At 38.0% G+C, this 22,903-nt stretch overlaps 1 protein-coding gene across 8 annotated transcripts in view; it reads right to left on the bottom strand.

The window, feature by feature from the left end:
- Positions 1-22,018, bottom strand: part of ZNF451 (zinc finger protein 451) — a 124,775-nt gene extending 102,757 nt beyond the window's left edge. For 7 of the 8 annotated variants that reach the window (XR_012478591.1, XR_012478590.1, XM_074237270.1 and 4 more), the window contains exons 1-3: positions 21,557-21,787; positions 21,371-21,448; positions 778-858 (exon numbers count right to left, since the gene is read on the bottom strand). Coding sequence is in view for 6 of the 8 variants with exons in the window: in XM_074237270.1 (XP_074093371.1) it covers positions 778-858; positions 21,371-21,448; positions 21,557-21,643 (246 nt within the window). In the remaining 2 variants the exon portion in view is untranslated. Of the gene's footprint in view, positions 1-777; positions 859-21,370; positions 21,449-21,556; positions 21,788-21,910 lie in introns of those variants that run through there. The other variant, XM_074237275.1, reaches the window with a different exon arrangement.
- Positions 22,019-22,903: the final 885 nt, after the last annotated feature.

Raw genomic sequence — 22,903 nt, 5'->3', positions numbered from 1 at the left:
ACTGAGGCTCAGAAGTAAAATGATCAGTTCAGGTCTCACAATAGTGCTCTCCTCAATTTACAAAAAAAGGGAGCAGTTGGTTAAAGAACAAGACTAAGATATAGATTGGCTCCTGAGCTCATTATTGGAAATCTACTTGGCAAGGTTATCATTTGTCTTGTTTCCCTCCAATGGGGGCTGAGTGATATAATTAAGAATCCATATCTGATAACTAACAAATACTTACATTTGAGAGGGTGAAGTTAAGGAGTTCTTGGCAGGAAAGTCTTAACAATTGATCGAACAAGACTTTCTAAAGAATATCCTTTTCCTCTTTACCAAGAAGAAATAGGTCAATGTGTCATTCCCCCCAAAATAATTTGATTGTCTAGGACTGGAGATCTCAATCTTACAAAGTGTCCGTTAGAAAATAATGAGCAAAAAGAATAGGAATCAAAAGATTTGAGTTTTCCATTTTCCCTTTATTCACACCAACTTCAAGACCTTCCATTCAAGTGGGACTTAATTTTGACACCTTCTCATTTCATTACTGGAAGGGTGGCAGAGGGAAACTAGAAGTAGGAGTTTAGTCTCTAGAGAGATTCTAGATGTGCTACTCTCTCATAGCTCACCTGAGTGAGTTACAGAGGCAGATATCTCTGAAGCTCTCTAGCACCAGATCCTCCAAAGCAGAGAAAGTATTAACTAACTTAATGGCTGAATCTGCCCTCATTCTTGGAAAATGCCATTTGAATTGAAGAACTGGAAAATGTCATAAATAAAATGCATTGTACTTACATTAATATGAGAAGTACTAGGTCCTTCATCATCACTACTAACCAGATCAATGTATTCAAGGACAGGTCTCAATGGCCCTTCCTAAAAAAAAAGAAAAAGGGGAAAAAAAAGAAAAAATTTACAAATCAGTGAAACAGTTTTTCAAATAAGAACTCCTGCATTAATCAAATGCTTTTTGGCTGAAAGGGACATGAAGCCAGCATTAAGGATAATCCATAAATGTCATGCAAGTCACCAGTAAGAGTTCAAACCCCAGAGAAATAAGTAGAATTTTATGAAATAAACTGCAATCACAGTGATCCCTCTGGAAGAAGGGAAGAAACTGGTATCAAATTGCCATATGATGGTATTTTTTCATCAGGCATGAAAAGTAATCATTCTTAATCATGTAGAATCTAAACCTTAGAGTCATCTTTGACTCATCTATTTTGCCACAAAATCTGGGTAATGGGTGGAAATGGAGGAGGAAATTAGAATTTTGAGCTGCTTAAGTTTTCTCCAGTCTACTTGTAGCACTTGTTTTTCTTAATACAATGACATGCTAGGCCTGACAATTCAACCCACCAAGGTTAATTAATTAATTAGCCTTATTGTAAGAAAATCATGGGCAAGAAAAAGAAAATTGGTTCCTAAAGCTTGAGGTTAACATGTTATTTCCACTGCTGAACGGAGAAATTACAATAGAGAAGACTATCTTCCTCAACAACATCAGCAACAACTGCAGATCAATTGCCATCAACAGGAAGGTAAGTACAAGAACCCTCAGAATGAATTCTGCCCCAGCCTCCAGACCCATTTTCAAACTAGTTCTCACATCCAGTATCTGGGAACAGAATTCCTTTGGAGAAAGAGACTGCCATGCCCAAATGCCAAGTGTCACACACAGGGCAAATAAGCCAGCTTAGCTGAAGTTAGCAAAGGTACCCTGAGGGAAAAGACAGGAGACAGGGTGAAACATGCAGGTCAAATCACTACCTCCCCTCAAACCAACAGACACAGCCCAGGACCTTGCTTTGGGAATAACAATATTTCTGATCTCCTGACTATCTGTTTCATCCTAAGCAAGCCTTGAAGAGATTGTAGCCTGTCCACTGCTCCTGCAGGGGCTACACGTGTACATAGCTGCAGACCCAAAAAAGAAATTTCTAATCACCAAAGTCCATGGCACAAATGGTTCAACATCAGAAAATTATTCCAACATTTGGAAATGGTGTTGAAAAAGAGGCATTACCATCTGCTTTACTAATGCAGGTAAGGACCACCAGACCTATACATCTAACTTGTAAACAAAATCTTTCATTTTTCCTCCATTAGAACATCTCAGTGCATAGTAAGCTCTTAGTAAATGATTCATTCAGTCAATCAAGCTAATAGAATGGCAGCATTTCATTAAAAGCTTTTTTTTTTTTAGATTTTGTAAGGCAATGACATTTAAGTGACTTGCCCAAAGTCACACAGCTAGGTATTAAGTGTCTAAAGCCAGATTTGAACTCAGGTTCTTCTGACTCCAGGGCCAGTGTTCTATCCTTTGCATCACCAAGATGCCAATAAACAGAAGATACTGAAAATCTGGCCTTTTTTTAGGGTTTTTTTTTTTTTGCAAGGCAATGGGGTTAAGTGGCTTGCCCAAGGCCACACAGCTAGGTAATTATTAAGTGTCTGAGGTCAGATTTGAACTTAGGTACTCCTGACTCCAGAGGTGGTGCTCTATCCACTGCACCACCTAGCTGCCCCTAAAATCTGGCCTTTTGATAGCCTATATAGACCTGATTAAGGACTACTTAATTAGCTATTCAAGGTCACAAGTGTCAAGTCAACAGGAAAAATCACACTTTACCAGATATTTCTCCAAAGAAAAGCTATTCTTCCACTCTACTAGGTTGCCTACACTTCAATCTATCTCTCTCCATTCTCTATGCCACGGTCAAACTAATTATTACCTGAACAATGCTTTCATAGTTTCATTCTTCCTACTGTAAAAACTAAACTTTTTGAGAAAAACTAGCTCCAATGTATCCTACTTTATTTTTGACTAGTCCAATGATCCCTTCTATTCTTGTCAAGACAATGTCTTCACTGTATTGCATATGTGTCATTCTTATTTCTTCTTCTTCTGTGCTATTTTTTTTCCATAAAAAGTCGCTTCATTTCAGAGCTAACACAGAGTACTACACCACCATATTTTTCCAACCACTCCCAGGTACACTGTTGTCCCTATTTTCTGAATTTCTATTAAAAATTGTGGCTTATACTATACAACTTGATCAACAAAATACTTTGCTTCATGGGGTCTTTTAACTCATTCAAAGTTACGACGAGTGATAGAAAATGCCATCCACATCAAAAGAAAAAATTATGGAATCTGAATGCAGACCAAACGTATTATTTTCACTTTTTAAGATGTTTTATATTTTTTTCTTAGCCTTGAATTTCCCCTTGTTTCTGGAATGCTTTCCCTTATCTGTTTTCTAGTTTCCTTAACATCCTTCAAGAGCCTACTTTCCACTAGTTTCCACTAAACACTAGTCTTCTGACTACCTTCCACCTCTTTGGTATATATCGTGTGTTCATGCCTATTTATATATCTCTATATAAAATTACTTTCATGTCCATCAGATTCTAAAGACCTTGATTTGCATCACCTTGCTTCTCTTCAGGAAGGTTTTGGGCTTTTTATAGCTTTACCTCTTTTAAGTAAATTTTTGTTTTGGCCTTGTTCTTTTGTACTGCTGTCATAAATTCGCAGACTTTTGTATTCATTGTGAACTCTGTACTCCACATGCATTTTCATTTCTCTTACAATAAAACTATTTTTCACATAAGTTTCATAATGTGATTGCCTACTGACACCAGAACAAGTTGTGGTGTGTGAGTATGGGGGAATACTATCATGCTTTAAGAAATGAAAAGCAGGGGGACGGCTAGGTGGCACAGTGGATAAAACACTGGCCCTGGAGTCAGGAGTACCTGAGTTCAAATACGGACTCAGGCACTTAATAATTACCTGTGTGGCCTTGGGCAAGACACTTAACCCCATTTGCCTTGCAAAAATCTAAAAAAAAAAAAAAAAAATGAAGAACAGGAGCAAGATGAGCAGAACCAGAAAAACACTGCACAACCTAACAGCAACATGGGGGTAATCAACTTTGATGGACTTGCTCATTTCATCTGTGCAACCATCAGGTACAATTTTGGGCTATCTGTGATGGAGAATATTATCTGTTTGCAGAGAAAGAATTGTGCAGTTTGAACAAAGAACAAAGATACCTTCAATTTCAGAAAAAAAACCCCACTATCTTATTATGTGGTTTTGCTATCTCTTATGATTTTTTTCCCTTAAGAATATGATTTCTCTCTCATCACATTAAACTTAGATCAATGTATATCATGGAAACAATGTAAAGACTAACAGACTACCTTCTGTGGGGGGTGGGAGGAGGGAAGCAAGAATAGAGAAAAATTGTAAAACTCAAAATAAAATCTTTCTAAAAAAGAAGAAAAAATGAAGAGCAAGATGGTTTCAGAAAAACCTCGAAGATTTACATGAACTCACGCAAAGTGAAATGAGCAGAATCATCAAAATGCCTCCATAATAGAAGCTATGATGTTTGCAGAATCAAGATTAGAGAATAGCTTGGCAATATGTGATAAGTGTGTGTGTGTGAAGTACATGTAGGACGTAGGACTTTTTTCTTGGGAACTTCTAGACTATGAAGATAGGATTATCTGCCTGGTCTCAGCTGCACAAGCAAATTTTTCAGCCTGGCACCAGTCTCCTGGACCTCTACTGCATACTCTGGTCCAATGTTTCTGGAACATATGGCATCTCAAAAAGACAAGTTTGAGGAAAAGACTTATGAACTGATGCAAAGTAAAGTGACCAAAAAGTAGAATATTGTACCTAGTAATAGCAATACTGTAAAAGGATGATCAACTTTGAAAGACTTAGCTACTCTGATCAAGAGAATGGTCCAAAGGACCCATGAAGAAGAAAAGGATACCCAGAGAGAAAAATGATGAATTTTAGTGCAAATTAAAACATACTTTTTCACATTTCGGGTGATTTTATGTGATTTCTTTTGCAATAAGAAAGTATATTTTATGTGAGTTCACATGTATAATTGATATTATATTGAGCAGGAGGGAAGGAAAGAATTTGGAATTCAAAATGTTTAAAATTAAGGTTAAGTTTTTTTTGATGCAATGGTAAATATTTAACAAAATAAATAAAAGTATATTTAAAAATAAATATGGCTGACCAAAAGAAGATCAACAAATAGCATAGCTCAGACCCCTAGGAGCAAAGCAGGATTTCAGTTTCATCATCTTTCTTTGCCTAAAGAGGAATGACAGGGGCAAAAATCTGAGTTATCATCAGAAAGCTACAATTCTATCACTCTGAAACAACAGAATTTCCTATTTGGCTGAGAGGGGCTTAATTAAGTAACATTCCGTTATGGTTCCAATCAAAATCCTGGTCAGGAACTTGCAGAATTCAGAGTAGAAAGGCAGCTATTAAGACTTTGTGTTGGATCAGAACTCACCAAGAACAAAGAAAATGCTTGCAAATTCACCAATCTGTTATTAAGATCTTGAATCAGCACTAGACTCAATACTCCTAGCAATGGAATCAACTTTCCTCTGGAAGTACAACAAAATCCAGCCCTAACCATCAAGTCCAAAGTCAGGAAGTAGACTGGAAAGATAAAGCAAACAGAAAAAGAGAGGCCCCTACAATAGTTATTTGGAGGCAGGGGAAAATTAATACACAAATAGAAGAAAATATTTCTAAAACATCTATAAACAAAGCCTCAAAAGGAACACACAGCTAGGGAACAACTAGAATTCCTAAAAGAGATAAAGAGTTATTAAAATATTTTAAAATGTTTTTATAAATGACATGAGAGCTTCTTGAGGAAAAAGTTGGAAATTAGAGTGATAGAAGAATTGGAAAGGGAATTAAAAAGCTCAGCAAGAAGTTTGTTGCCCAAATTAGAATGAACAAAACAGAAGGCAATGACTGCATGAGTCAACAAGAAATAAAGGCAAAAGACTAAAGAAAAAAATGTTAAGGTATTTCAATGCAAAAACTGAACAAAATAAAAACTGAAGAATCATCAGAGAATGTGAATAGCATAACTAAAAAAAGTCTATACATCATTTTAAGAAATCTTGAGGAGAAAAAAAGGCCACCCAGATTTCTTAGAACCAAAGAGAAAAGAGAAATATAAAGAATGCACTAGTTATCTCCCCAAACTCAAAAACTTAACTCCCAGGACCAGTGAAAATCCAGAGATTCTAGGTCAAAGAAAATATGGCAAAGCAGACAGAAATAAAGAATTCAAATACCAAGATACCTCAACCAGGATCACACATAATTCAGTAGCAGACATCATAAAAGAGTATACTAAAATTTAGAATTAAAGGGCTTACAATCAAAAGACTTACAACCAAGAATAATTTACATAGCAGCAATAAATAGAATGGATCCTCAAGAAAGGGTATTCTACTATGTATTTCTGTTGAAAAGACCAAAGCTGGGGCGGCTAGGTGGCGTAGTGGATAAAGCACCAGCCCTGGAGTCAGGAGTACCTAGGTTCAAATCCGGTCTCAGACACTTAATAATTACCTAGCTGTGTGGCCTTGGGCAAGCCACTTAACCCCATTTGCCTGGCAAAAACCTAAAAAAAAAAGAAAAACCACAAAAAAAACCCCCAAAGCTGCTCAGAAACTATGAAGTTCAAATCTAGAACCATAAATGAACAATATACAAGACCTGAGCATGGATAAACTATACATTCTGCTAAAAATAGGATAGCCAACATGACTACAAATATTCCTCAACAAAGTATATATTTTGGCTCCTTGGCAAAACCTACTCATAATATATGCTATCATCCTACCTTAAATCTTATTCCATCTTAAGAACATTATGCCATCACTTTTTGGTCAAGACAATTAAAAGTGGTGCAGAGAGATATTTCTTCATCCTCAAGAATCAGTTTTGAGCCTCTATATTTTTCCTATAAACTCTGGGGAGTGAATGGGCATCAATCAATTGCTTAAAGAGAGACTTCTGACATCAAGCAATCTTAGTCAACTGTTCTATCATTTTTTAAGTGATACAGCAAAGAACAAAATCACATACAACTCTCAGCTGAACACCTTCCTATCTGTGTAAACGGTTCCATGGAAGAGTAATTTGGAAATAAATGAGAGCACAGTGTATCTGGTCTGTGATCACAAGCTAAATAATTGGGTAACAAACAACAATGACCTGTGTCAATGACTGAATGAGTCTACTGGACCAAGAATGGAGAGGAATCTAAAACAAGGGTTGGTATATCATTTTAAACAGTCTAAAATCACAATCAAGGTAATGTATATTCTATTTCTTCAATGGTGGCAGTCTCATTTTTTTTAAATGAGGGACAGATCCTTTACCTGATTTGCAGACAGGCAATTAATTCAAGGATAGACAGGTCTGCATCCCACTGAATGTAGCCAGAAGATCTGGCTATTAAAAAAAAGTGCTATTGTCAATGTGAGGCACCTATCAGACTGGCTAAGATGACAAAAAGGGAAAACAATCAAACTTGGAGAAGTTGTGGGAGAATTGGGACACGGATGCATTATTGGAGGAGTTGTGAATTGATTCAAACATTCTGGAGAACAATATGAAACAATGCCCAAAGAGCAATAAAACTGACCATACCCTTTGACCCAGCAATATCAATACTAGGCCTATAGCCAGAAGAAATCATAAAAATTGGCAAAGTCCCACATGTTTCAAAATATTCATAGTAGTTCTTTTTATAGTGTCAAAGAAATGGAAATTGAGGGAATGTCCATTAATTGCGAATGACTGAACAAGTTATGGTAGATGAAAAATATGAAATACTATTGTTCTATAAGAAAGCCTGATTGGTCAGACTCTACAGAAGCATGGAACAAATTACAGGAACTGATGCTGAGTGAAGGGAGCAGAACCAAGGGAACATTGTACACATTAACAACAACATTGTGAATTGATCAACCTTCATGGATGTAATGCCTCTCAACAGCTCAGAGAGCTAGAACAACCTAATTAGACTGGCTATGAATGTTATCCCCACCCATCCAGAAAAAAACAAAGAAAACAAAAAAAAAAACCCCCCGCAGAATCTGAATGAACACTCCATTCACTTTTTTTGTTTTTGTTTTATTCAAGGTTTTGAGTTTTACAATTTCCCCCCCAATCTTACTTCCCTCCCCACCCCCCCCACAGAAAGCAATCTATCAGTCTTGTTTCCATGTTGTACATTGAACCAAATTGAGTGTGATGAGAGAGAAATCACATCCTTATGGAAGAAACAAAAAGTATAAGAGATAACAAGATCAGACAATAAGATAACTGTTTTTTTCCCCTAAATTAAAGGGGAACTTTGTTTGAACTTTGTTCAAACTCCATGGCTCTTTATCTGGATAAAGATGGTATTCTCCATCACAGACAGCCCAAAATTGTCCCTGATTGTTGCACTGATGGAACAAGTGAGTCCATCAAGTTGATCATCACTCCCATGTTGCTGTTAGGGTGTACAGTGTTTTTCTGGTTCTGCTCATCTCACTCAGCATCAATTCATGCAAATCCCTCCAGGCTTCCCTGAATTCCCATCCCTCCTGGTTTCTAATAGAACAATAGTGTTCTGTGACATACATATACCACAGTTTGCTAAGCCATTCTCTAATTGAAGGACATTTACTTGATTTCCAGTTCTTTGCCACCACAAACAGGGCTGCTATGAATAGTTTTGTACAAGTGATGTTTTTAATCTTTTTTTCATCATCTCTTCAGGGTATAGACCCTGTAGTGATATTGCTGGATCAAAGGGTATGCTCATTTTTGTTGCCCTTTGGGCATGGTTCCAAATTTCTCTCCAGAAAGGTTGGATGAGTTCACAGCTCCACCAACAGTATAATAGTGTCCCAGATTTCCCACAACCCTTCCAACAATGATCATTATCCTTTCTGGTCATATTGGCCAGTCTGAGAGGTGTGAGGTGGTACCTCAGAGAAGCTTTCATTTGCATTTCCTCTAATAAGTAATGATTTAGAGCAATTTTCCATATGGCTATGGATTGCTTTGATCTCCTCCTCTGTAAATTGCCTTTGCATATCCTTTGACCATTTGTCAATTGGGGAATGGCTTTTTGTTTTAAAAATATGACTCAATTCTCTGTATATTTTAGAAATGAGTCCTTTGTCAGAATCATTAGTTGTAAAGATTGTTTCCCAATTTACTACATTTCTTATGATCTTGGTTACAGTAGTTTTATCTGTGCAAAAGCTTTTTAATTTAATGTAATCGAAATCATCTAGTTGGTTTTTGGTGATGTTCTCCAACTCTCCTTAGTCATAAACTGCTCCCCTTTCCATAGATCTGAGAGGTAAACTAGTCCTTGATCTTCTAACTTTGCTGATAGTATTGTTTTTTATGTCTAAATCCTGTATCCATTTGGATCTTATCTTGGTATAGGGTGTGAGGTATTAGTCTAATCTAAGTTTCTTCCATACTAACTTCCAATTTTCCCAGCAGTTTTCATCAAAGAGAGTTTTCATCCCAATAGCTGGACTCTTTGGGTTTATCAAACAGCAGATTACTATAATCGTTTTATTCCACTGATCCATCACTCTATTTCTCAGCCAATACCAAACAAATTTTGATGACTGATGTTTTACAATATAATTTTAAGTCAGGTAGGGCTAAACCCCCTTCTTTTGCACTTTTTTCCCATTAAATTCCTGGAAATTCTTGACTTTTTATTTCTCCATATGAATTTACTTACAACTTTTTCTAACTCATTAATTTTTTGGAATTTTGATTGGTAGGCCACTAAACTCCATTCACTTTTTAAAAATTTTTCTTATGTATTTCTTTCCTGTCTCATGTTCCCTTAATCCTAATTTCTCAAACCAAAAATGACTAATCTGTAAACATGTTAAACAAAAATGTGTATGTATAATATTCATCTGACTTCACCACTGATGGGAAGGAGATAAGGATGGGAGTGGGAAGAAAGAAATAACTAACTTAAAAATATGCATATGCATGTGAATGAATGTTGGAAAACTTTTTAACAGTTTACTGATTCCTTTCTTGGTCTCTTTATCAGAGTATCTAACTTCAAAGATCTCTTCTTAATTCTAAATCTATGATCTGTCTCCCAGTGTGTTCTAAGTTGAAGTAGAAAAGATATTCAAGAAAACAAAGATGGGAAAAATAACAGACTAAATCAAGTAGAAACAAGAGTTACATGCAGGAAATAATAATTTTAAAGAAATTAAATGGCTAATTATTAAGATATCTTGAGAGAAAGATCCTGAATGGTAGAAAGACTCCTGACCCCAAAAAGTGATGGAGAGGACATCATTAACCCCTTTCTCATGGGCAGAAAATTGCAAAACTGTTCTGCCTATGATAAAAATATGAAAAGTAGCTTATGCAAAAGATCGCCTACATCAGAAGCATATTTTATCACATAACCTCTAGAAAAAATGCAGAGAAAATAAGCTCTCCCTCTTATATTGACTATTAAAAGAATTTAAAATTCAATAGAACAAAATGCAGACTTAAAGGCTTTCCTTCAAATAGGAGCCACCCATATAAATTTCACTGATAGCTTCAACAAGAGATTAGGTTTAATAATAAGTATTAATAATAACTAGGGCAAAAAGTAAGGAAATATAATATATATATAAGGCTGGTGACTTAGCATAGCACCCCCTCCCTCAACTCTATTTCCTATGCATGTCATTGGCATCATCTCCCTGATGTCACAGTCTTCTTCAAAGGACAGACAACAACAGCTGAATAAAGTAACAACAGGGAATAGAAGACAGCTGGAAAAGAGTACAGTCCTTTAATGAATCCAAATTTGTCTCTAAAGAAAAAAACAAAATAGGGTATTATTCCAGTTTTAGAGCTACAAATCATGGAACATTATGTCTGACTGGCCTAAAAGGTTGCAAGGTATTATTACTATAAATGATTTGAACTAAAGATGGGGCATTCAAAGTTATGATCCATATGATTTTATGACTTCCAAAGAAGTTGTAGTATATTACACAGTGAAGTGAGAGATAAGATGGGACAGCCCAAGTGTGTCACAAGTATTACCTATGTAATGTCAGAAGACCCTGAAGAGGATTTCCTATGTATAAAGTGGACCCTCTCTGAAAGATTAATATAAACAAAAGTCACTCAAGATGAGATGATGAACTGCAACCTGAGCAGTTCACAGTACTCATGTTGTCAAGATCTTAGATTTGTTGATGTATGAAGACAAAAATGTTAGAGACTCAAAATAAGCAATATAGCACCAATGCCCCAACAATTAATAATCCAAAGAAGTCCTCAGAGATGCATCAGTATGAATAGCAAAATCCAAGGAAAAACCAATGGGTCATCTCTGCAGTATAAAATCACAAATTGGACCCAGAGGCAAGATAAGAGCAAAAAAACAAGGAAAAGTGGCTGATCCAGCATATGCCAGTTAATCACATCTCTCCCAAAGGAATATCAAAACCAGGGGAACTTGAAGTCAAACCTGGTAGCAGAAAGGGGCCATTGTGATATCCCTCTAACCCACACTCAGAGCCAGATTTAGCAACAGATGGTTGGTTGTAGAGTTTAAACTCTATAAGACCCATAAGAAATGCACAAAGTTTAACCAAAAACAAAGTCCTAATCCATAAAGGCTGAGGAAAATGAAAAAATAAAAAAAGACACCAGAGACGCCTATGACAGAATGTCAAGAAAATAGTTTCAAAATACGTACAAAGTCTTAAAACAAACACATACACATACAGAGCTTGAACACAAGATAAATTTCTTAGCAGAAATGAAGCAAGAGTGTTTTAAAAATGATTATAATAAAACAAAACTGTAGATAAATTTCTAGAGGAAAGAACAGAAAAAGAAATGAATGCTATAGAAGAAAAGTGGAAAAAAAGAATTAACACAATTAATTAGGTACAAAAGGTTAAATACTTAGCTAAGTAAAAGATTCCCTAAAAATCAGAATGGACCAAATAAGTCACTAACTCCACAAAGCAACAAAATACATTTAAATTTTAAAGACTGAAAAAAGTAAAGAAAATGTAAAAATGTAAGCCACCTAATATTTTTTCTTTTGAATTTTTATTTTTAGTTCCAAATTCTCTCCCCCCGCCAAACTTCCCATTCATTGAGAAGGCAGGAAATATAATACCCAGTGTGCATATGAAATCATGCAAACTTATCAGCAAATGTTATGGGGGGGGAGAAAAATAAAAAGAGAAAAAAACATTTCAGAGGTGGTTAGGTGGCGCAGTGGATAAAGCACCCGCCCTGGAGTCAAGAATAGCTAATTTCAAATCCAGCTTCAGACACTTAATAATTACCTAGCTGTGTGGCCTTGGGCAAGCCACTTAACCATATTTGCCTTGCAAAAACTTAAAAAAAAAACATTTCAATCTGTACTCATTAGTTCTCTAACTGGAGGTGAACGGCATTTTCCAGGAAGATGATAAAAAAACATTTAAAAACATTTTGTCAACAACAAAAAAAAACCTGACCTGGGAAATAGATCAAGTCAACACTTTATAAAACATCATTGGACTCCCTGAAAATCAAAACCAAAAATTAGTGTAGGCATTGTATTTCAAGAAATCATGAGGGCAGCTAGGTGGCAAAGTGGACAGAGCATGGGCCACTGGAATCAGGGCGCCCTGAGTTCAAATCTGACCTCAGGAACATAATAATTATCTAACTGTGACCTTGAACAAGTTACTTAACTCCACTGTCTTGCAAAAACAAACCAAAAAAAAAAAAAGAAATCATGGAAGGAAACTATCCAAAGTATTGGAATAAAAAGGCAAAAAAAAATCACTTACTGAAAAAAAACACAAAAATGGAAACTCAAAAAAGTAATGGATTTATAAAGTACTTTTAAATCATGGCTATACAAATCTAGACCAAACAAGGAGTTAAAGACAAATATAGAATAAAGACCTCTACCAATTTCTGAATGTAAATAAGTTGTATAAGTATTTCTTAGTTGTACTTTTTCATGGAGTTTGGCTTATAAAGGGATTGGGTAATATAGACTGAGTGAATGATAGGGTCTAGTGAAGGATTTTTAAGGATACTGGAGTTGGGCATGTAAATTTGTAATAGAAATAGAACCAAGTATCATAGATAGATTAAAGGAGAGACATAGAGGCTAAAATCAAGCACAAAACTTTTTTTTAGAAACACTTTAAACAGCAAGTTATGATTACATTAATTGGAATCTCCTCCCAATAGGTCTGAGTCAAGTCATAAGTACAAGTTTTAAAAAAAATCAATAATCACTTCATAAATCATAAAAACAGACACTGTTCCTGCTTTCCTTATGAGAATTAAAATGGGGTTAACAAAAAAAAAATACTCCTCCAGATCATCATATGCTCACTGTTGAGACCTCTTTAGGCTGTTACTCTCACTGCATCTCACGCATTCCTCCTCCAATTCATCCTGCCTTCCCTTCCCAGTCCATACCCTTGCAAAAAAACAATCATGAGAAAGTCAGACTTTTTTATCACTTGCTCCTTTCAAATCTTTCTTGCAATTATGATAGTGAGATTTGCCGTAGTGCTTAAGAAAAAGTCTGGGTTTAGCCAGCACCTCCAACAAGACCTGTAAATCTGAACAACTTCATTGCTATAAAATTTGTTGTCATCAGTCCTCCGTTTTTAACGATTTGCTAAACAAAGAAAAATTTGACTCTAAAAAATCTGAGTTATTCAGAATGTCTGATATGTGACAGTTTTATTTAACTAACAGGTTTGGTTTTTAAATAATATTTCTCAGTATTTTATCTCAAAATCTACTTTGAAATATATATAATACTTTATGCTGAAAATACAGTAAGGCTGTCTTCACTTAAAAAATGTAGGACAACTCGAAGAACAAAGTGGGTGAATATAAGAACCATTCTGTTAAGACCATATATATTCTGTGCTTTTTAGTACTTGAGATATGTAACATTTGTAAATCTGAAATCATTTTAAAACTGTAATGTACAGTCTTGAGATACAAGATGGAATGTGTCTTCTTAAAAAAAATTGCATTTACTTTGAAATAAATAAATGCTTTTTTTCAAAACCCTGTATCATTTTTACTTTTAAGTTTTTTCCAGGCAAAGGGGGTTAAGTGGCTAGCCCAAGGCCACACAGCTAGGTAATTATTAAGTGTCTGAGACCGGATTTGAACCCAGGTACTCCTGACTCCAGGGCCAGTGCTTTACCCACTGCACCACCTAGCCTCTTGTATCATTTTTAAACATAAGATGCACTTAAATTCTTAGGTTATAAGAAATCATCGTGTCATTGTCCTTACCTTGGGAGAGTTACATGTTAAGGGTCAGATAAAGTGAAATTTGTGTAAAAACCTTCATTATGGACTCCTTTATAATCTGACTGAATTAGCAAGTATTTCAAAGTTAACCACGAAAGGACTTAGCAAGAAAATTAAATAAAATCATATCATTTGAATTAAAAAAAAACAAGCGCAATTTGCTACTGAATAAAGAAAGTTTTTAAATAGGGGGGCAAAGTTTTTATAGACTTGCTGAAAGTCATCTTAAAATGGGAGTAACTGTCTATATACCACAAATGTCCAAAAGGTAGGTACTGTCTCCACTTCATAAACCATTATCTATAATTTGTTCTGGGCCTTACATTTCTAAAATAATGGAATATGGCATATAAATTCCTCATGGGTAGGAACCATACATATGATTTTTGTCTATATCCCCAGTGTCTAATACATCACCTAGGTACAAAGTAGGTTAGAGTTAATATTTTTTGAGTGAAAAGTAGTCTACAATCATTTTTATTAAAAATTCCTATACCATTTGAATAATAAAATATTTTATGCATATATAAGAAAAGACTTAACATGGCTCAAATGATTTGAAAGTCATTATAGAGATTGTTAAAGGATAATTTTCTAATTTTTTTTAAAGAAATAATTATGGAGTTTTTATTTTATTTTTATTTAAGGCAATGGGGTTAAGTGACTTGCCCAAGGTCACACAGCTAGGAAATTACTAAGTGTCCGAGGTCAGAATTGAACTCAGGTACTTCTGCCTCCAGGGCCGGTGCTCTAGCCACTGCACCACCTAGCTGCCCCTCTAATGTTTTCTAAAGTTATAATGAAAGGAATGCTTCTATGTTTTCCATCTCCAGGGTTGGTGTTCTATCCAGTGTACCACCTAACTGCCCGTAAAGAGATCTTATTAAGAGCATATGGCTCAACACTTCTTTTTTCATATGAAAAACAAGACTTAAGGCATGTTAAATGACTTCCCATAGGGTCACTCAAATAGGTTAAGATTCAAACCAAGACCTACTATCTCAATACCTCCACAACAACTGCCCCTTTACATGTTGTCCTCCCCCCTCACACCAGAATGTAAGTCCCTTGAGGGTAGAGGACTATCCTGTTTTTACTTTAAGTGCTAGAGCCACTAATGCTAAAGCCATTCATGAGTTTTTAAAAATATGAAGGTGAAAGCAAAGGAAAACAAATGTTGCATATGTGCTTTTACAAATACAATCTAAAATATCTAGTAATCAAACGTTTTTTAAAAAAACAAACCAACTGGGGTGGCTAGGTGGCGTAGTGGATAAAGCACCAGTCCTGGAGTCAGGAGTACCTGGGTTCAAATCCGGTCTCAGAGACTTGATAATTACCTAGCTGTGTGGCCTTGGGCAAGCCACTTAACCCCATTTGCCTTGCAAAAACCTTAAATTTTTTTTTTTAAAAACCAATTATATTATCCTAAGTCAAAGAGCACTCAAGGCCAAGAACAGGAAGGATCTTGTGTTTCCCCATGCTGATCTCCATAGTTCAACTGTGAATCATGCAATTCTATATTCAACTCTCCCTTACAATTACAATGATTGTGTGACTGCAGAAGTTTCACCCAAGATCTAAAAAAATCAAAAGACCAAAGAATGATAAAGAAAATTCATCAGAAACTATGGTTAAGTACCTTCATAGTCCCACTGCCAGTGCAAGACAGGTACATTCTGGCTGATCAGAGAATTCAGGAGCACCTGAAGCCTCTCTACCCAGAAGGCAAAAAAATAAGAATGCTTGAAGAGGTTGTGTCCAGGAGAAGAAGCTGAAGCAACAGGACAGGAAACCAGAAGAACTCCCTCAGATAAGAGACAGCATGCTGATCTGACTGAGTAGATCCAGTGGGTCCTAAAGAACACAGGGGGCTCTGAAATGGGTTAATACAGAGTTTGAAAAACCTAGCAAGATTCTATAAAGAGATATACCACAGAAAGCAGAAGCAGCAGCAAGAAATAGAGGCCCAAACACCCCATTCAAAACTGCAGAGAGTAAAGTCTATCCTTGGTAAAAAGGTCTAAAACAGCAATTGATACAGGAGACACAGAACACTATTAAACAAAATCAAATCTCTAGTTGAGACAAATTTAGGAATGATTAACTCCAAAAAAATGACAAAGCAGAGGCTTGGGGGGGGGGGGAAGCTTGGACATAAGATTTGTTAAAGAGTATCTGGAAGAAAAGCAAGAAATAAAAAGATGGAAATTATAAGTGATATTATAAAACTGCAGGAAAAAAAATCAGGAGAATAAATAACTTAGAACAGAACTTAGAAAACTTTTTCAAGTATTAGACTACCTGAAAATTAAAATGTACCAAACAGAAATCAATGATTCCACAAGAGAAATAAACAAAATCAGAAGAGTGGAAAAAAAAAAATAAAGTATCTACTATGAAAAAAATGACTGACCAGGAAAACAGGTCAAGGAAATTTAATAAACCTTCAGACTTCCTGAAAACTAAGACCCCCAAAATAGAAATAGAGAAATAAAATCCTGGATAAAGTTACTTCTTAAAACAGTCTCTCTCGAAATAAAAACCGCTTGAACTGTTCCTAGAACTTCAAAAGAGTCAATTCAAACTTTCACAAAGGATAGTAATATTTATCAGGATAAAACAGTCAAAAGGCTAAATATGCTACTCACTTAAAAATAAGTAACTCCCATCTAACAGTCTAATTTTTATGCTTTCTGGAATTGAATGTAAAAATATCACACTTACTCTTAAAGTAATTTGGGAGATAAAGATATTAAAAATATATGTGGAGCAGTTAGGTGGCCCAGTGGATAGAGTACTGGCCCTGATGTCAGGAGGACCTGAGTTCAAATCCAGCCTCAGACACTTAATTTCCTAGTTGTGTGACCTTGGGCAAGTCACTTAATCCCACTGTCCTGCAAAAAAACCCAGAAAAATGTGACTCTTAGAAAAATACCAGGATAATATCCCAAAAAAGGATGCAGCCCACCTTCCTGATTGGTGTATCTGTAGCTGGGCCATCATTTTATGAGGGTCGCAGTCACCATGCCTTTACTCCCTCCTGGACTCTGAACTTCCTTTCCATTTCTCCTCATCAGAAGCCTAACTCCACAACAACTTCCCCTTTAGATGTTGTCTTACCCCTCATACCAGAATGTAAATCCCTTGAGGGTAGACTATCCTGTTTCCACTTTAATCCTTGATTTAAATCCTTATTTAATCCTTGATTTATGAAACATATAAACTGGGAAAATCCCACAACTACAGATTCTCAAACAATTTCAATTCATGTTTTAATATGAATATCTAATTTTTTTTTACCTTATCTCATTGTTGAGTAGTTTTGTTGGTGACCCCCCCCCCCATTTGGGATTTTCTTGTCAACCTTCTCCAGATCATTTTAAAGATGACAAACTGGAGCAAACAGGGTTAAAAGACTTGCCTAGTGTCACACAGACAGAAAGTATCTACATCTTAGGGCTTTATTTTTTTTTCCCCTCCAATATTTCAGAACCAGAATTCTTGCTCACTTGAGTAAAAAAGGAATTATGATGCAACAATCATTAGCTCTTTAAAAAGTTACTACTCTGTAAAGAGACAAGATAAAAACATTAACTCCTCAGCATCACCCCTGTCTATTAGGATTATTTAAGCAAATTTGTACATATTACTTAACATTAACTTGTTTCCACCTGTATATTATAATCATTTATTATAAAAGCAGAAAATTTACCTCTTAAAAGTTCTTGGAGGTTAGTCAATCCAAACCTCTATTTATACAGGAGAGAAAAAGTGAGGGCCAGAGAGGGGGATACATGATGTAGATTGTAAATTAGTTGTGTTGCAATTCAAACTCAGATCTCTACAAATCTAATGTTCTTCCCACTGTACCAGACACAATTTGTGATGTTGTCAGGTATTAGGGACAGAATATTCATCCTACCACTAATGAGTAAGAAAACAAGGGGTTTGTTTTAGAGAAAACTTTCCAAAAATCCTACTAAATTACCTGAATAACAATGTGACTAGATAATGGCCTAAACATTTCATTAACCAGGTTTATTTAGTAGACTTTAACCATGTGCCAACCAAGACAAACAAGAGACAGGAGGAGATACTCTAGGACAAGGCTGTCCAACCTTACTTCTAAAAGATTTTGTTCAAACAACAGACAATATATTTTGATTTGCCATTTACTAAACCCACAGGCTGCATAAAATCAGCCACATTTTGGATAACCCTACTCTATGACAGTCAGGATTACCATAAAATTTATTCTGGAAAAGTTGAGGATTTAATGTAGTAATAGTCATGTTAGTATAGTTTTTCCTTACAATGTGAGGTATCTCCATTTTGCATAAAGAAACTAAGTACATGGGGCGGCTAGGTGGCGTACCTGGAGTCAGGAGTACCTGGGTTCAAATCCGGTCTCAGACACTTAATAATTACCTAGCTGTGTGGCCTTAGGCAAGCCACTTAACCCCATTTGCCTTGCAAAAACCTAAAAAAAAAACAACCCCAAAACTAAGTACAAAGATTAACTGAGTTACATAGTCACATAATAGGAGGCACAGCTTTAACTTGAACTTAAGTCATCCAAATCCTGTGTCTAATATATAATAATGACTTTATTTTTAAGCACCAAAACTTTCTCATCTTATCCTCTTTAGATGAAAATATTGTCTAAAATATATATATATATATATATATATATATATATATATATGGAATATGAATGAACATTCTTGATAGCACAGGACTATTAGGGAAATTATGGTAAATGATCCTAATAAAGATGTGCTTTGGGGAATTGGTGAGTAGGGTTTGCTTTCTATTTCCCAATGATTGTCCTATGCTCTTGATTACATTCTACATCAGCACTTTTCAGTATATAAGTTACAGACTGAACTTAAGAGATCACTAATACTTAGTATTAGTGTACCCAAAACAATAGCAAATAGGCTGATTAATCCTGAAACTTAACATGACCCAAACTAAATACCAAATCACATTCCCAAAATCTGCCATTAACCCTACTTAACATTTTCTTTTACCTATTTGGTCTCTAATGAGGCTAAAACCAATCTCCTGAGTCACCTAAAAGTCATTTTTGACTGTTCCCTTTTCCTTCACATACAAACTTTTGCTAAGACCCAGATTACTTTTATCTCAGAATATTTCATCCATATTCTCCTCTCAATTCCCACCACAACTAACCTAGATCACATCTTACTTCTTTTGAACTTGGAATAATATATTATAAATGGGTTGGGTTTTGTTTTTTAAGTCTAAACTTTCTGTCCCCAATTTATCCCCTTCAAATCACACAATGTACAAATTTTCTATCATACTGCTGTCATCTTTCATTCCTCTCCTCAAAAAACCTTTAGTGGCCCCCTGCAACTGCCTCTCCAGTAAGTTTAACATGTTTTAGTCCTTGGAATTCAAGACCATCTATAAATTCTCTCAAACTGACCCTTCTAGTTTTATCTATCTACTCTTATTCTCATTCTGTCCTCTACTACTTATCTTGGGGCTTTTTCTGATCCACCCATCTCTAGCTGCCCAAATCTACTCTGCCAAATTTCATGGGTAAACTCAGGTTTCCACCTCCCACCACGAAGCCCTGACACCCACTCTCTTCTTCCACCTGAAACATGATCATTTTCAAATTCCTCATAGCACTTCTCATTCTCTCCTTTGCCCACTTATTCCACTTTATATATGTTTTGTGTTTGTGTTTTCCCCCCACTTTCAGGAAATAAGACTTCCAGAGAGAAATTACATTGTTTCTCTTTCTATGTCTAGCACACCTAATAGTAGGGTCTTTCAAATAGCAAATGGATGACAAATACTTGGTGAATTGAAGTGTGTAGACTTTATAATATCTATTTTAGGTTCTTCCATGATTCTGAATTGTCATGCCTCTTCCAGAAAGGTAAAGTTGTTTAACATCTGAACTCCAAAGTGGTTAAGCATTGCAGTGTAGAAAAACTAGCAAAGCACAGAAGGAAACATATAGATAAAAAGCTATAGGTTTGGTTCCACATCTGCCATTTCCAAATTGTGTTACCTTGAACAAGTCCCTTAGCTATTCCAAGTTTCAGCTGAGGAAGGTGACCCTCCAAGGGTCACTTCTTGTTCTAAATAAATTTTATATGGTGCTAGACTTGGTGCACTAGGGAGCAGTTAGGTGGTGCAGTAGAGAAAGCACTGGCCCTGGAGGCAGGAGGACCTGAGTTCAAATCCAGACTCGGGCATGATTACTATAATAATTACATAATAATTACCTAGCTGTGTGGCCTTGGGCAAGCCACTTAACCCCAATGCCTTGCAAAAACCTAAAACCAAAGAGTACTCTGTTTGGGTGGATAGGTTGCACAGTGGATAGAGCAATGGCCCTGAAGTCAGGAGTACCCGAGTTCAAACCAGACCTCAAGACACTTTAATTACCAAGCTGTGTGGCCCTGGGCAAGCCAAGCCACTTAACCCCATTGTCTTGCAAAAACCTTTAAAAAAAGAAAAGCACTAGAGGGGCAGTTCACAGTGGCCACAGCACCTGCCCAGCAATCAGGAGAACCTGATTAAATCCAGCCTCAGACACTTAGTAATTACCTAGCTGGGACCTTGGGCAAGTCACTTAACTACACTGCCTTATATAAAAATAAACACTCCATAGTTATTTCTTTAAAAAAAAATAGAAAATTATCCTTTAACAATCTATATAACGTGACTTCTACTTTCAAATCCATTGCCTTGCAAAAAACAAGAGAAAAAAGAAAAAGAAAAATACTAGAGTCCTGGATCAGACAATTCCTAGCGGCTGCTAAAAGCTGTTAAATCCCATTCTTAATCTCTCCGGTGCCTCGGTTTCCTCATCTGTGAAATGGGGTTAATACTTTGAATATGAATTCCAAGGGGCTGCTTTATGGCTCAAAACAAGTTAAAAGTCTGAAGACGCTTTGAGATCCCGACAGAAATGCAAGCTATGACTATTACCGTGTAATGAAGGAGGAACGGTATGGTTTGATTTGTCTCATCTCCTTTAATTTGGATCAATGTGCACCAGGGAAACAATGGAAAGACTGGCTGATTGCCTTCCGTGGGGGGTGGGGGGAAGTAAAACTCAAAATAAATAAAATCTTTAAAGGAAAAAAAGTTACTGTGGTCCAGCTGAATGCAGCAAGTACTTACACTAACAAACTGAATGTCATCTTCGGCGTCTTCCTTGGGTGACTCGGGCTCGGAGTCGCTGGAGGATAACTCCATTATCTGCGGCACAACACAAAGCAAAACGTTCAGGATGAAAAGCCGGGGGCCAGGTAGCGCTTCACGCCGCCCCGCGCCCCCCGCCCGCCCGGCAGGGGCGGCCGGAACTACCAGCAACGGGAGAAAAGCCACCGGAGGGCTCAGGAGGTCCGCGGCCGGGAGGCGACCTGGGGCGATGCTCGGCCAGGGCAGGAGCATGCCCCGATGGTCTCGGGGAGCCCGGGGTCCGGACGGCCAGGTGAAGTGGGTCCGCTCGTGGCCCGAGCCACGGGTTCTGAATACCTCCCCAAATAAGGCGCCCCGCGGCAGCCGCACCTCACAATGCCGCCCTCCCCTTCCCAGCGCCGCTTCGCCCCGGTTGCCGGAGCAACCCCCCCCCCCCCGCCGGCCCGCCCCGCCCCCACCCGGGCCGGCCCGGAGGTTGCATCAGGCCGCTCGGAGCGCCCTCCCCCGCTCCTCACCCACCTCGGAACCCGGCTCTCCCTTCTTTTCCGGCCGCTCCTCAGACATCCTCCCCCCGCCGCCGCCGCCGCTCCGCCCGGCCGCGGCTCACGTTCCTCCGCGAGCACCTTCCCGCCTCTCCGCGCCCGCGCCGCCGAGCGGGGCCCCGCCCCCGCGTGACCGCCCGCACGCGGCGGGGGGGGGAGGAGGGAAAGGAAACAACGGCGGCTCCCACTTCAAAAGTAAGCCCAGGCCCGGGCGGGGGCCGCGGAAGCCGGCCCCGAGGAGCTCGCCCTCGCGCTGCCCGCGCCCGTGACCGTTCCCACTCCTCTCGGGCCGCCGCGCGGGCTGCTGGGATTTGTTGTTCTCTCCGGGACCCGAGCCGGAGCCCCGAGGAGGCGGCGGAAGAAAGACGGTGGCGGGGCCACGGAGCGGCGAGCCGAGCGCCGAGGAGCATGCGTACTGCGGCGCGCTGACAGGGCATGCCTGGTGGGAGGGGTGAGCGGGAGGTGCAGGGAAGGGTGGCTTGATATGCGCCCCGGGGTGGGGAGGAGTTTTCGAGTTTTTGTGTTAACTTTAAAGGAACAGGCTCTTCCTCCTCTTGCCAGCTGAGCAGCACCCTAGGCCGCCTTGTGCCTCCACCTGCCCTTTTTGCTGCCCTTTCTCACACCCCACCTCCGGATTGTGCTAGGGGGACCAGCAGGGCCCCTTTCAGGAAGGCTGGATGTGGGTGGAAGAAGGCAACTGAATATGAAACAGGCACGTCCTGCTAGGCCTTCCAGGCCTTGCTTAAAAACTGGCCTGGAAATCACTTTGTCTCTGCCTTCGGGTTTTTTTACAGTCCTATTTCACTCCTTTCCCCCGTCCTGCACACAATTCCATGCTACTCCCTCAAGAAACCCGGCAGGGATTATTCCTCAAGTACCACAAATGGAAGGATGGGTAGAGCCTCTCAACTGGTCCAGGCCTTTCACCAGGGATGGTGAAAGAAAGGATCATAAAGATGTGTCATTAGAG

This window comes from Macrotis lagotis, chromosome 5, assembly GCF_037893015.1.
Source record: "Macrotis lagotis isolate mMagLag1 chromosome 5, bilby.v1.9.chrom.fasta, whole genome shotgun sequence".
Classification (NCBI taxonomy): domain Eukaryota; kingdom Metazoa; phylum Chordata; class Mammalia; order Peramelemorphia; family Peramelidae; genus Macrotis; species Macrotis lagotis.
This window is presented reverse-complemented; position numbering and strand designations above follow the sequence as displayed.